This window comes from Danio aesculapii, chromosome 23 (assembly GCF_903798145.1).
Source record: "Danio aesculapii chromosome 23, fDanAes4.1, whole genome shotgun sequence".
Lineage (NCBI taxonomy): Eukaryota > Metazoa > Chordata > Actinopteri > Cypriniformes > Danionidae > Danio > Danio aesculapii.
Genome location: NC_079457.1, coordinates 44,287,058 through 44,303,060, shown reverse-complemented (window position 1 = coordinate 44,303,060; position 16,003 = coordinate 44,287,058). Strand labels below are relative to the sequence as shown.

The window sequence follows — 16,003 nt, the reverse complement described above, 5'->3', positions numbered from 1 at the left end:
ATAAACACCCTAACGTTTCCTTACCTCTGTCTCCTGTCCGCTTCATAACAGAAGCCCGGACCAATAACGACGACAACATGAGCACCCCCGATCACTTTCAAGAGCTGGTGGACCAGTTGAAGCGGATTCTACAGCCACCAGCTCCACTTTCCAACGCACCACCAGCACCGAGCACTTCCGCCTCCACAGTTTCTTCTTCGGCCCTTCCTTCCAGTCCCATGGCCCGACCAGCGCCCTACTCAGGCGGAGCGGGGGAGTGCAATGGTTTTCTGTTACAATGTTCCCTCATATTCGAAATGCAACCTTCTCTATATCCCACAGATAAGTCAAAGATCGCCTACATCGTATCACTACTCTCTGGGCCTGCACTTAAATGGGCTGAGACGATCTGGAACCAAGCCGGGCCGGTCATGAATTCCATCACTACCTTCACGGAGTATTTCAAAGAGGTGTTTGGACGTTCTGATGGGGAAGTAGCCGCTGGAGAGCAGCTGTATCATCTAAAGCAAGGTACTCTATCTACACAGGAATATGCTCTCCGGTTTCGCACTCTAGCAGCTGCAAGTGGATGGAATGAGAGATCGTTGTTGACCACGTACCGGCTCGGCTTGGAACCCACTCTCCGAATCCAGCTGGCCACATTAGATGATACTATGGGTCTGGAGAGATTCATCCAACATTCTCTCCGATGTTCCGATCGTCTCCGTTCCTATCAACAGGACACCATCACCCCCTCGTCTGCACTCCTCCAATCGCCTGAGTCAACAGCCTCTCCAGAACCAGAACCCATGATAATAGAGTCTGGAAGACTGACATCAGCGGAACGACAGAGGAGGCTGACCCGGGGTCTGTGTCTATACTGCGGTGTCAGTGGACACACCCGTATGGAGTGTCCCCTTCGTCCCATTCGGACTTCAGTGAGTGTATTCAGTACGAATATTGAACAATGTAAACCACTTACTACCACCGTACAAATAACTACTGCCTCTATTTCTCTCCTTGTCACAGCCCTCATCGACTCCGGGTCAGCAGGGAACTTCATCTCCCAATCCCTCTGTCGTCAACTCCACCTACGTACTGAGGCGTCCTCGCATATATACCAGATACAACCGATAACCCAGTGCACTCGATCTTCGACCCGTATCCATCGACAATGCGAAGACATCCTTCTTCAAGTGGGGTTGTTACATCAAGAGAGGATTCAATTTCTGGTTCTGGAGGGTGCAAATATGGACATCATTCTAGGGCGCCCGTGGCTGGTGAAGCACGATCCCATCATCTCTTGGGGCACAGGAGAGATAAAGAAATGGGGATCTGGATGTACACCTACCTGTTTTCCAAATCTCCCTCTTCAAGGTCGGAACCCCATTTCTTTGTTTACAACATCGGTCGAGAGTCCTCCTGAGAAGCAGTCTATCCACATTCCTAAGGAGTACAGCTCCTTTCATGATGTCTTCTGCCCCAAGAGAGCTTCCCAGCTACCGCCGCATCGGCCATGGGACTGCGCGATCGACCTAGTTCCAGATGCCCAGTTGCCAAGAGGTAGGATCTACCCGCTCTCGCTTCCAGAGAATCAGGCAATGGAAGATTACATAAGGGAGGCTCTGAGTCAGGGGTACATACGTCACTCAAAATCACCAGCCGCCTCAAGCTTCTTCTTTGTGGCCAAGAAGGACGGAGGGCTGCGTCCATGCATCGACTACAGGGTCCTAAATAACGGTACAGTAAAATACCGATATCCCCTTCCTCTGGTACCAGCCGCTTTGGAACAGCTCCGAGAAGCTAAAGTCTTCACTAAATTGGACCTCCGCAGCGCGTATAATCTGATAAGAATACGTGAGGGGGACCAATGGAAGACAGCATTCGTGACCCCTACTGGCCACTATGAATATGAGGTCATGCCTTACGGTCTGGTCAACGCCCCCTCCGTATTCCAAAACTTCATTCATGAAGTCCTCCGGGAGTTTCTTCACCACTTTGTAATAGTGTACATAGATGACATCCTCATTTACTCCCGGAGTGAGGCCGAACATCGCCAACACGTTGCGGAGGTCCTACACACATTGAGAGAACATCACCTCTACCTCAAAGCGGAGAAATGCTCATTCCACCAGAAGTCGATTCATTTCTTGGGATACATCATTGACCAAACCGGTATACGTATGGATGGGAAGAAAATTGAGGCTGTTCTATCCTGGTCAGAACCCACTTCCATTAAGGAGCTCCAGAGGTTTCTTGGGTTTGCTAACTTTTATAGACGGTTTATCAAGGACTACAGCAGGATTACATCACCTCTCACTAATCTCCTCAAGGGTAAACCCAAAGGACTGGAGTGGACCAAAGAAGCAGCCGCAGCCTTCCGCCTTCTTAAGAAGGAGTTCACAAGGGCCCCACTCCTGACTCATCCTGACCCAAATCTTCCTTTCGTGGTGGAAGTGGACGCATCCACCACCGGCGTCGGGGCAGTATTATCCCAACATCATGATACACCGCCCCGACTGCATCCCTGTGCCTATTTCTCTCGGAAGTTGAGCCCGGCGGAGCAGAATTACAACATAGGAGACAGGGAGCTTCTAGCAATCAAGCTAGCCTTGGAGGAGTGGCGTCACTGGTTGGAGGGAGCCAAACATCCGTTCCAGGTGATCACAGATCACAAAAACCTCCAATATATCAAAGAGGCCAAGAGACTATGTCCACGTCAAGCCAGATGGTCACTTTTCTTCTCACGTTTTGATTTCTCCATTTCCTATCGTCCAGGACCCAAGAATCTAAGAGCAGACGCTCTCTCTCGTTTACACGAGCATCACGATCATGAAGAACTCCCAACGAAGATTCTTCCCGAACACATCTCCATTTGTCCGATCACCTGGAACGCTCCTCCAGTCGTTGCCACTCCGGAAGCCCCTGCTCCGCCGGGATGCCCTCCTCATCGGCAGTTCATACCACCTGAACACCGGGTAGATCTGATCCACTCCTTACATACCTCGCTAGGCACTGGACATCCAGGGATCAACAATACTCTCTCGCTAGTATCCCAACGATTCTGGTGGCCAAACATGGCAAGGGATGTGAGGCAATATGTTCAGGGCTGTAAGGACTGTGCCCAATCCAAGAGCCCACGTCATCTACCCGCTGGAAAGCTCCATCCCTTGCCGATTCCGAACCGTCCCTGGTCACACCTAGGAGTGGACTTTATCACTGACCTCCCCTCGTCAGAAGGTAATACCTGTATTCTAGTCATCGTAGATAGATTCTCAAAGTTTGTCAAACTAATCCCTCTGAAAGGTCTTCCCACAGCCTTTGAAACAGCCGACAATATCTTTAATCAAGTCTTCAGGTCATTTGGTATTCCAGAAGATATTGTGTCGGACAGAGGTCCACAGTTCATCTCACGTCTATGGAAAGCCTTCTTCAAGCTCCTAGGTGTGGCCGTCAGCCTCTCTTCTGGATATCATCCCCAAACCAACGGGCAGACAGAGAGGAAGATTCAGGAGGTGGGACGGTTCCTGAGGACCTTCTGCAGTGGTCACCAGAGCTCCTGGAGCCAGTATTTGGGCTGGGCAGAATATGCCCAAAATTCACTGCGGCAACCCTCCACCGGACTCACGCCATTCCAGTGCGTCCTGGGCTTCCAACCACCGCTCTTTCCCTGGGATGGCGAACCATCTGATGTCCCCGCAGTGGATCACTGGTTCCGGGAGAGCGAGAGAGTCTGGGACGAGGCTCATCAACATCTGCAGAGGGCAGTCCGTCGAAGCAAGGTAACCGCCGATAGGAGAAGGTCTGAAGAACCCAGATACACACCCGGACAAAAGGTGTGGCTATCCACCCGGGACATACGCATGCGACTGCCCTCTCGCAAGTTAAGTCCCCGATTTGTTGGTCCCTTCACCATCGTGGAACAGGTTAACCCCGTCACCTACAAACTACAATTACCCTCTCACTACCGTATTCACCCTACATTCCACGTATCACTCCTGAAACCCTATCACGATCCTGTTCTTCCCTCCACAGAGCCTGACCACGAAGAGGAACCCCCTCCTCCACTGCTCCTAGAAGAAGGAGCCGTCTACGCAGTGAAGGAGATCTTGCGTTCCCGACGTCGTGGTGGCCAGTTGGAGTACCTGGTGGACTGGGAAGGGTACGGCCCCGAAGAAAGGACATGGGTTCCCAGAGCTGATATTCTCGATCCTAGTCTCATGGTGGAGTTTCATGAGAGCCACCCTGAGTTCCCGGCGCCTAGAGGCAGAGGGAGACCACCACGGCGTCGGAGGTGTCGGCCCTCAGGAGCGGGCCCTGGGGAGGGGGGTACTGTCACGGATTGGTCAGGCTCTCACGATCCCCACTCACGAAGATCACCATCACCTGACTTCTAATGAGCACACAGCTGCATCACATTCACGAGCACCAGATAAAAGCACAGCACTCCAGTCGCTCATTGTCCGGGCTCGTCTCGACGAAAGCGGACAACTGAGCGACCACTCAGCGTAGTCATCCTCAGCTAAAACAAACGCTTTACTTACCTGTTCTCTTTGTATTCCTCCTAGTCTTCCTGGTCCACCCGAATCGTCCTGTCTTCCAGTCCTTCCAAGTCTGTGTCATCCTCTGTCAGCTGTATCTGGTGTGTGCTGTCCATCCTCGTGTATTCCTGTTACCCAGCCACGGAGGAAAAGACCCCAACATCATTCCTGATCCTCCTGGCTATCCTTCATGTGCTCCTTGTTGTCATTTAATAAACACCCTAACGTTTCCTTACCTCTGTCTCCTGTCCGCTTCATAACACCAATCAACCTTAGTTATTTTTTCAGTGAAGCTGCAGGTATGGCTGTTGTGTTGGTCCACTAAATATGAGATTATATGGGGAGTTTGATATATGACATGTGACACATGCATAGTTTGAGTGTGTCCACATAGAAATCTGATACATGAAAATATATGCATATTACATATATATAATACAAGTCATATTCGGATTTTACATATAGAAAATATACTGTATATCATGTATACAACAAACATTTAAAAAATTGTAGCTTTTATATTTATTTTCAACCACTGAAATTATAAATATGTTTATATATATATGCAAGTATGTTAAATCTAATTATATATGTGTTCATGTATGGCCATATATGAACACATATATACAATAATATGGATTTTTTTTCTTTTTTGTGAGAAATTGAGTGATAGTATAAAAGTCTGGCACAAATGTGCAAATCTGGAGCAAGTATCAGTTAAAATGACAGAAAGATGAAAGAGTGTGTTTTCTACAGGTGGTTTGTCAAGCCCACTCACCTGTGTGAGGCGCATTCACAATTGCATAACGTTTTGAGGTTGTCCTGTGGTGTGGTGGGGAGGGGGGAGAAGAAGTTGTCCTGGTTTTGTTCACAGAACCAAGCACTCAACAGCCCTGCAGTATAAGCATAGTATTTTTTCTTTGTGTTACTTGGCTAAATATGTGAGACTGGTAAGTTTGTTATGGCAGATGACGCATACATACAGTAAGTGTGTGTCTGAAACAGGAACAGTTGCACTTCACTACCCAGGACACAATTCTAGTGAAGTAATAGCCCTGTTCTGTCACACGTCAGGGTCATTTCTTCCTTAAACAGCTGACTTGCGGTGCACACACTGCTGCTCTGAACTTATAAACCTTTTGAAGCTTTAGCTGTAGTGAACTAAAGGAAGCAGTCATTTTCTCTACAGGGAGAGAAAAGCGCCTCTTCTAATTAGAGGACGTGGCCACCTTTATCCAGAAATGGCGGCGCAGTGATTGGTGTCCTTGTGAAGGAAACAGTTGGCCATCTGGTACTTATTTTCTCGTTTTCCTGTCACCTTACAAACCATTACTGAGAGAGGGACGGTGATCCCTGCAACACCTCTACACTGCTTCTCCAGTTCCCCACACTGGCCTATAGAGGACTGTCAGCGCACACAAACGTTCGCTTTGTGGGATTACACCTAGTAGGACATACTCCTGGATCAACATTCCAATCGTCCAATCAGAATTAAAGGATAAGTTTACAGTTTATGTTACATTTAGCAGATGCCCAATTTATCACAAATTTTGGGGGGGGGATTATTTGCGATTAAAATAACTGATTTTGTGGTGGTAATTCCCAGAAATTTTGCTATTTAGAAAAATATAAACATAAAAAAAGATTATATATATATATATATATATATATATATATATATATATATATATATATATATATATATATATATATATATATATATATAATACAGTTGAAGTCAGAATTATTAGCCCTCCTTTTTATTATTATATTATTTAGGTTTTTTTCACCTTTGGATAGGATAGTGGATAGGATAGGATAGTGGATGTTACAGACAGGAAAGTATTAGGAGCAGAGAGAGGGGAAGGGTCGGCGAAGGACCCAAACAAGGAATTGAACTCAGGTCGCCGGGAGTACCATGGTGCTATATGTCGGTGCACTAAACCACTAGGCTCTTGGCGCCGACATTAGCTCTCCTTTTAATAATTTTTTTCTTTTCTAAATATTTCCCAAATTATGTTGAACAGAGCAAGGAAATTTTCACAGTATGTCTGATAATATTTTCTCTTCTGGAGAAAGTCTTATTTGTTTTATTTCGGCTAGAATAAAAGCAGTTTTTAATTTTTTAAGAACCATTTTAAGGTCAATATTATTAGCCCCTTTATGCTATATTTTTTTCGATAGTCTAACAAACCATCGTTATACAATAAAGCTACGGTCACACTGGGCTTTGTGTGTGCGAAATTCTGTTGTATGGCGCTGAGAAAAGGGGCGGGATTAAACAAGATGATTAGACGTAAGAAAGCAAGTGATTGCTCAATGTTTTACATTTCTGTACAGAGAGGTCCTGTTTTGATCCTCGATTGGTTTCACGCAGTCAAGTGATGCGATTTCGCAGGTCAGAGTTCACCAAGCTTGAAATTTGCACCGCAGCAACATGCGAAACTTGACGCATGACCTTGCGTTTCCGGTCTGACGCATTCGCGTGCGTATGAATGAAAGTCTGTGGGAGGAAAGCCCAGTGTGACCGCAGCTTGACTTGCCTAATTACCCAAACCTGCCTAGTTAACTTAATTAACCTAGTTAAGCCTTTAAATGTCACTTTAAGCTGTATAAAAGTGTCTTGAAAAATATCTAGTCAAATATTATTTACTGTCATCATAGCAAAGATAAAATAAATCAGTTATTAGAAATGAGTTATTAAAACTATTATGTTTAGAAATGTGTTGAAAAAATCTTCTCTCCGTTAAATAGAAATTGGGGGAAAAAATAAACGGGGGGGGCTAATAATTCAAGGGTGTTTAATAATAATAATAATAATAATTTTAACTGTATAAATACAAATAAAAAAAAAGACTAGTAAGATTATTAAAAAGATATGTGTACTATATTAACAATAATAAATTCAATACAATACACAACAACACATGTACACAACACTACCTCTCTTTTTCTCTCTCTCACACACACATTTTAAATATTGTCAGAAATGGAGAGGGGAATGTCAGTTGTTTAATTTTGTAATTTGGTCAAGCAGAAATGGCTCCCTACTAAAGTAGCAGAAATAGGAGAGTTTTTAGACAGTGATGTAAACAGTTTTTGTCAGATTATTGAAAGCCAGATTAAGTCTACTAATAATGTAGAAGAATTTCATATGGTGCCTTTAAAGGGCACCTATGGTAAAAAATCTACTTTTCAAGCTGTTTGGACAGACATATGTGCATGTATGGTGTATAGACCGTCATATTGGGGTGATATAAGCACACCCAGTGCTTTTCTTTTCAATTTAACAACATAAAAAACGGTGGACCAATTGGAGCGGTTTTCAAACCGACCGCAACTTTAGGTAGGAGTGTGTTCCCCCCGCCCACCAATATTGATTGACAGGCGCGTCATCATATCCTCAGTTTGTTGATTCACGTCCGCCATTTTCAGTGTGAGTGGAAGCAATATCACTAAAGGAACACCCTAGCTCTATTCTTAGATGCAAGGCTCATTGGGCTCAACACAAGAGCAATATTCTCCACATTATCGCTCTAATCGGAATTATTGGTTGTATCTTTAGGTAGGTTTGCAAACATGTGTACTTCTCATTGAGTCTACCTTATACTTCAGCCGTTTGCATTTCTCGCGATCCCAGAAGCTCCCTGTGATCTTAACTAGCATGCGTTTTAGAATTCTAAACATCGGTTTCTATCAGGGTACACTCAAGTCGACGGCTGGGCGCCGCGGACCGCTGCAGAAACCTATGTTTAGAATTCAAAAATGCGTGGCGGACGATTCGGGACACTTCATGCTTCTGCCGCGCTGCAAAGAGTGTCTGGTGTGCCGTGTCGCGGCTTCGAGCGGCTCATCCGGTTCCTCAGTCAAAGTTAATTCAGTGTGCGTGGTTATTAGTTTCTGTGTACAAGCTCGGCACTTGAAACTAGCACACAGTTGCCTGTAAAACTGTACAAAGACACAAATGATTTTGTACTCTCTGCTTGGTCTGTGTCCGAGTCGTACATGTACGACTGAATGCTGTACCTCTCACTCCAGCTCGTTCTCGCAGTCTGCCTGTCAGACTCTGTTGCAAACGCAGAGCGGGTGAGCTCATGGCCCCGTCCCCTTGTTGCGTTGGCGGGAAGCCGAAACTAATTTACATGTGAAGCAACAGACCCATAAATCAGCGAACTGTGGACACGCCCCCAACATGACACTTTTTAACACATTATAATAAAAAATCTGAACTGTGTTTTAAACTGAACCTAAACTGGCACACTCAGAAGAACCATAATATTAATATTAAATCATAAAAAAGAGGTAAAATATGAGCCCTTTAAAATCAAACATATGGTCCCTTAAAAATGTGTTATGTCTGGTTAAAGAAATTATGTTTTTACTTTGGGTTGGCCTTGAATTGATTTAGAGATCTTTTGGTCTTTTTTTGTAATCTACTGTATATGTTTGTACTTTGGAAATGTAGAAGGAAATCTCTGTTGGATTATGTTTTGAATGTTGGTTTAAAGCAATAATGTGGTTTGGCACTCTCTCTCTCTCTTTCTCTCTCTCTCAAATGCTCTATTAATAGAGGCGCTTCCTTTTTTTCCCACTTGCATTCCTCTGCCGCCTGTGCAGAAGTCACCCTGTGAATGCTCACTCATTCCTTCCCTCTTTTCCAGAAGTTCCGTCTCGTACATCTAAAGCAGTGCTCGTGTTTCACGCCTTTCGGTTTCTCATCTGCTGGTGAATTCCTCCCGGTTGATGTGACACACAGACCTCGGACACATACACACAAACACACACACACTGAGCTTCAGAGCTGTGGAGAGCGTCTGGATCCAGTGATGGTTGAGTTTGATGTGTTGTGGACGCGTGCTCCTCCGCAGATATGTGGTGTTTGCAGTGCAACTCAGAGAAAACCCAGTCTCTGCTGGAGCTGGAGCTGGACAGCTGGTAAGACTATAACTCTTAACTCCTGTTTGTGTGAAAGCTTTAGTTTGAGCTAGTATGGAAGTAATGCAGCTTGACATCGAGTATGCCTTCACTTAAAATACGTGGCTTATTTATATTGGTGTTTTATTAAGCGATGTTATTGAAATGGCTTCTCTCAGGTTACATCTGAGCTCCAGAGTAGTGGAATATGCAGTATTATGTGGACTGAAACCCTATACACACTTATCATATGCTATTGACCTGGTAAATTTAGCTCATTCATTGGTCTGTAGTGGTCATGTGTCCCGACAGAAGCATGGCTCTATATTTGTGAGATGATCACATTAATGAAGGTGTGTTTTTTTAGCCTGTCTAGCTGAGAGATGCGGTGTTACATGACAGACCAGTTTTTTTGAGTCTTGAGAGGAGTTCTCGGCCAAGAAACAGAGCATGTTTGGGTTATTTATTAGTCAGAGATGTCCTTTTATGCGGTGGAGTGCTTTAGAGGCTCATGTTGTGGTTTATTTATAATGTCCACTGTTGTTTTGGAAGGTCTGTTCTTCTCTGGAAATACTGGAAAGACATTTGTTTTTCTATCAAAATGTTCAAATTGCAGTTGTTGTGTGGTTGTGTGTGTAAAATTGACTATAAAAACACACGGCTGATGTGGTTGCCAGAATTTAACTGTTATAAAATTGCAGTATAGACCGTTTTGAGGGATGTAAACGATAACAATGGTCCTGATGTATTTCCTGTTTTACATTTTAAATTTCCATAGCTTCTGAGAGTCCAAAAAGTTCCACATATTGATAAATAATGTTACGATAGCTGTTATAACACCAAGTTATGATTGAATCGCCTCTTGCTACAGATATGAAATAGTTTGACAACAAGCAGGAAGGGTCCATGGGCCAATGACATGACCACATTGAAATGTTCTTTATATGAATGTAAAAGAAATATCAAGATTATACAGTGAATTACTGTATTTTTGTGGCTTTTTTTTAATCATACACCAATGTTTTGAAGTACAAACATCTACACAACGTCAATGTTCATCACAAACAAGCAGAGAAACGTACATAGTATATAGAAAGAGATCAGTGTCATTCACACAACTAAACACCGTCATGGAAACACAAATAAAATTGAAGTAATGCAATAAACAAATTAACATTAGAAGCAAAATAAAACTCAAATGTGCATGACTTGGTGGAAAAAAAACTAAAAATAGAACCATAGTAATGTCAACAACTGACATGCAGGGGATTCTGAGAAGGTGAATTTACCAACATAGGCTCATTCTGAAAACGTAGCCCTATATACTTTTCTAGAGATCGTGAATTATGTAGCCAGACGTACGTATGGCTGCATTTAGTCTTTAAAACCAATGCGACAGGGTGGTATGATGCCGTTTCTTTTCGTGCTTCCCAGCTGACCGCTTACCTTCATATGGACTGCTTTCCCGTTGTTACCAGTTTGTCCAGTAGCTCGCCATGTACGTCGGCGAACTTGAGACACTAACTACGTTTACATGGACATCAGTAAATTATTTTCCATAATCTAATAAGACAATAATAAGATTAAGACGTTTACATGAGTTGCTTTTTGAATGTTCCTTTCATGATCCTGTTTTACATGTTATAACACATAATTCGATTAACGTCATTGCATCACCACGCTATCTATCTTTCCTCCGGAGTTTCATGTAATTTCGGGTGTTTAATTTTTAATTTGTCGACTTTAACTGCAGTTTGGCACTTTCACTTTCATTCGGGAACATTTTATGCACGCCCCCCTGACAAACATGATATTGGATGCAACTATGAGCTGCTGGAAGAGTGTTGTTAATGGAATTTGATACCGCACGCTGAATGGGAGACAGAAAAACCTCAGCATTTCGTTATGCAGGTGTCTGTGGTCTTCACTGACTCGGTAGGTGCAGATAATAGTGTCAAACAGCCATGTGTGTGTGGACTATCCTGTCGGAAAATGCAGCAAAAAGTCCTACATGATGGTAATAGTTTGATTAAGGTGTTTACATGTCAGTACTGCACTTCAATAATGCAACTAAAATTGGCATACTCATAATAGTTCGATTATGACCTTAATCGAATTAAATTAATCAAAAATCGCTGTTTACATGGTTAACTAATAATTCGAGTATTGTCTTAATCGGATTAAAATCGAATTATTGGTGTCCATGTAAATGTACTCACCGAGAGGAGTTGACCATGATGACTGAGTTTGAGTCCGGCGAAGAATGGTTCCAGAAAGAGGGTAAAACAAAAACAGAAGCCAAAAAATAAAATAAACAAGTAAATAACAGGGTGAAAATGTGGTCAAATCTGAAAACGTGGTTAAAATCAGGGAAGAGCTTTTTCTGGATTGCTATTTAATACTGTTGGTTGTGTTTAGGGAAGTGGGTGGGCGGGTCAAACAGTGCTTTTGAAAACACTATTGGTTAGATTTAGGGAGGGAGGAGGGTGGGTCAGTCTGTCAGTCAGTCGACAGCGGCCTCTGGTGCATTTACCTGAGAACAGCAGGCACGAATGGCACCCACAAGATCAATTTGAGATCTCAAAAAGCGTACACAACGGCCTCTGGGGAATTCGTGAAAACGAAAACTGCAAAAAACTTACCTCGTACGTATTTGGCGCTCTCCAGAAATATATTAAGCGGTATGTTTTCAGAATGAGCCTGGGTTGACATTTACAGTTATTCATTATATAAATCAAGGAAGCTTACTGTTAAACAGGTTACAGATTTTTACCGTAACATTTTTTACAGTTTATTACCATTGAAATCATGAAGATTTTTACAGCGTATCTTTTAGTGATTTCAATATTTTTATTATTAGAAATTTTTACAGACATTTACTTAAACCATAAACATAAACATAGAACGTGCATTCAAACAATTAGACATTTGGAAAAAAAAAATATAAACAAAATAATAATAAAAAACAACAACAGTCATAAATACAATAATTAAACAAAAAAGAAAATAAACATGCATTCCCCCAACACCAACCACCCACCAGTGCTATCCAACAATAAACGTACAGTATGTACTAAAGCCATAGTAAACATATTAATCACAAGTTTGTAAAAATAAAATAAAAGGGGACCAAAACCTTGTCTATTAGGGTATATCTGATTTTTTCCAGATGTGATGTACCTGTTAACTATGTCAGCCATAATTTAAGATTTGGAACTTCTTTTTTCTTCCAAAACAAAGTGTATCTTTTAGTGGACTTTGTGTTTTTCCTGAGGGCCAGATATTTCCAGGTTTGCAATTGGGCAAATGTGACAACAATCTTTCAACACTGGCTCTGTACACTGGTATGGTGTTGAGGCGACTCATTTTTAAACAGCGTTTCTAGTGCAAGTAAACATTTTAAGTTGCCGTAACAATTGTTTGTTTTCCACTTTTCCAAAAGGGAGAAAAAAGCATTAAAAGCAGTAAAATATATCAAACAAAACACAAAAAGCATAGAAAACAGATTAAAAAACATATTTGAATGCATATAGTCACAGATTTTGTACGCGTGTGTGTTTTTGTGGAGTTTTGTGTACTGTGTCACATGTCTGCGCTAGATAACAGAATAACACCCAAAATGATCAGCAGGGAACGGCTGCTTCCTTTGCTGGAGGACACAAAACAGCCTCCTCATATCCTGTGCCAACAGCAGAACTACACATCAGCAAAGTGTTTAACTGTTGATGTATTATTTTTACTGTGTTGGTGCCTGTGTGATTCATGAGGTTGCCAGTTATTGTATTATTCTGTAATTCAATAACCTGGGGACTTTAAAGTGTATCAGAACAGTTATGTGTTATTATAGCCTTAAAATACATGATACTAAAGCATGTGGCGGCTTTAGATGTATCATGTATGTAGCCTACACTGTAAAAAATTCTGGGTCTCAGTATTCTTCATCTTCATAAGGGTGCATAATACTTGGGAAATATGTGATATACGCTCAAAAAGATATGTTGTATGTTCAAACTATTTAATTAAAATGAGCTCAAAAACACAATTCTTGATTTTTTGGGGGATAACTTGATTGCTCTTTGTTTAATCCACTTAAATTTGTAACATCTATTAAGTTAACTTAATTCCTTCACTGATTGTGTGTAAGCCAGCATTTTTTACAGTGTACAGTATTGTTGTTGAGTATTAAGATAAAGATATTTCAAGTTATTTAACATTTCCACTAGAGTAATGCTTTACTTGAGGGGGTTTCTGAGACATGGCACCTTTATAATCATGACATCAATACTTTTCTAATAACATTTGTCATTAAAATTTCAAGTTAAAAGTTCCAATACTCATCGTTACTATTTAATTAAATGTAATGACAATTTAATGACCTAGTACTGTAGTTGAAGATAAAAATAGCATATATAATATAGCATATTATAAAATTGATGACATGTTTATAATGGATTCATGACAATCATGTTTATGACAGGTTTATGACAAGTTCAAGCTGCCATGACAAAGACAAAAACAGGTTATAATGTATCTGTTTATGTCAAGTTGTCATTACAATAACATCCCAAGCAATTTCACTGCATTTAAAATGACGTAACTATGCGAATTTACGGTCTATTTAATAATGTCATGGTGCAAACATTTACATACCGGTCAACATTAGGATGTGAAAATAAGGAACAACCATTTTTTAAGTGTGTTAAATGCCAAACGTCCCTAAATTACTTGTGAGTTCCTTGCTTGACCGAACAAAAAATTAAATGAAATTACAATCTATATAATAAACTGCATACAAGAGAAAAAAGTTGCAAACAAACTATTAAAAATACTGGCCTAATTTAAATTGAATCAAGTTACCAAATATCCTTCACTTTTTTCTTCACTGTATAATTTAAATATATTTTCCGATTAAATGTAGGCTACTATAGTTATTAAGTGAAGATCAGTGAATAAATCCCTCGTTTTATTTTTATTTTTTGATTAACGTTAAATACCAGAGGCTATTTTACTGTGGGAATGAATGTACAGATGAAAGCATTCAATTACTTTCCTAACTGGTTTTGCTCATTTAAGACTCAACTTGTTTTGTTTATAATAAAGATGTCACGATCACCAGCGATCTAACAACCAGAGATCGCTGGGAAACACTCAGAACTACGAATCCGACATTTCACGGACTACATATTCAGTCATGCATCACACACACACCTGCTCCAAGTCTCCACTGATTAGACTCTCACAGCTGAAGCTGCTCACAGACTGATTACTTGGACTATAAGTACAGCTCAAACACACACAGTGTTGCTGAGTCTTGTTATCTGTGACATTACAACGTGTTTTCCTTTGACTTGCTTGGCTGTGTTTTTGATCCTCCCCTTGCTTCCTTGTTTTATTCATGTCTGTTGCCTGCCTTGTGACCATCTGCCTGTTATTTTGACTACGAGTCTGGATGGCCCTTATACATCTGTTTGCTCCTGTGTTGATCATTGCTTGCCTGACCATCCTGTTAATAAAACCCTACATTTGGATCCTCACCCCCGTTGTCAGTGTCACATCCCTGTTACAATAATACACGCCAAGATGGACATGTTTACATATTATTATGAGCTTGCGCCTGTTTAAACGCACACCCAAATCCCAAAGTCTCCTCTTCGAATTGCATGTAGGCCTACAGAAGCTCCTCAGGGAATAGTGCTTCATCATTATTACATGTATTGACTTATTCATAGGAAAAACGAATGGCTTTAATAAAAAGGAAAGGAATGCAATTCAAAGTGATTTAGAGCCTAAATAAAGTTAAAGTAGTTCAGCTGTACTATGCATATTGGGAGGATCAGTTCTGTGTGGATGTTACTGGTGTAAAGATAAAAAAACTGGAGGAAAAACAGCTAATTATTTAAATGGGATGATATTGGGATAGAATGGTTAAACACAAGAGAAACACTACGAGGCATGGGCTGGTATAAGATTCTGACGGTATGATAACCTTGGATAATAATATCACGGTTTCACCAGCCTGATCTCACGAGGAACGTAAGTATTTTACTTTGTCAGTTTAGTGGTTAATTCGTACGAATTTGTACGAGTTCAGTCGAACGAAAATGTACAATTTTAAAAAGGAGGCGTGGCACCTAACTCCACCCCTAACCCCAACAGTCATTGGGTGATGAGCAAATCGTACTAAACTGTATGAATTAGATCATACGAATTAGCCACTAAATCAAAAAGTTACGAATTGCCGTGAGATTGTGTTGGTTTCACGGTATCACGGTATTGTGCTCACTGTTCCAAAATATGTTCTTTTTAAATGTCTGGGTAAAAAAACAAAAAAAAAAAAAATCCCCTTTGAGAACAGCATAGTCTATTTTTTTGAAAGATGTGTGATATTTTGGAGCAGCAAACACGTCAGGCTGAATAATATAAACAACGTTACAATTTAAAACAAATCTTTGGATATATTTTTCTGCTGGAGATACTGTTGTCTTTAAAAAAACTAAAAAATGTAAATAAAAAAATCGTACACATACCTTAGTAACTGTATTACTTTTCCAAACCGCTGTGAAAACGGT

The 16,003-nt window shown here is 41.3% G+C and overlaps 1 protein-coding gene across 3 annotated transcripts in view; it reads left to right on the top strand.

Moving 5' to 3' along the window:
* The window catches only part of LOC130217701 (IQ motif and SEC7 domain-containing protein 1-like), a 148,525-nt gene that overhangs the window by 79,930 nt on the left and 52,592 nt on the right, over positions 1 to 16,003 (top strand). The window contains exon 1 of one of the 3 annotated variants that reach the window (XM_056449870.1): positions 9,140 to 9,455. The exons of the other annotated variants lie outside the window; for them this stretch is intronic. Coding sequence (XP_056305845.1) covers positions 9,391 to 9,455 — 65 coding nt within the window. The 5' untranslated portion in view covers positions 9,140 to 9,390. Of the gene's footprint in view, positions 1 to 9,139; positions 9,456 to 16,003 lie in introns of those variants that run through there. 3 annotated transcript variants of the gene reach the window in all.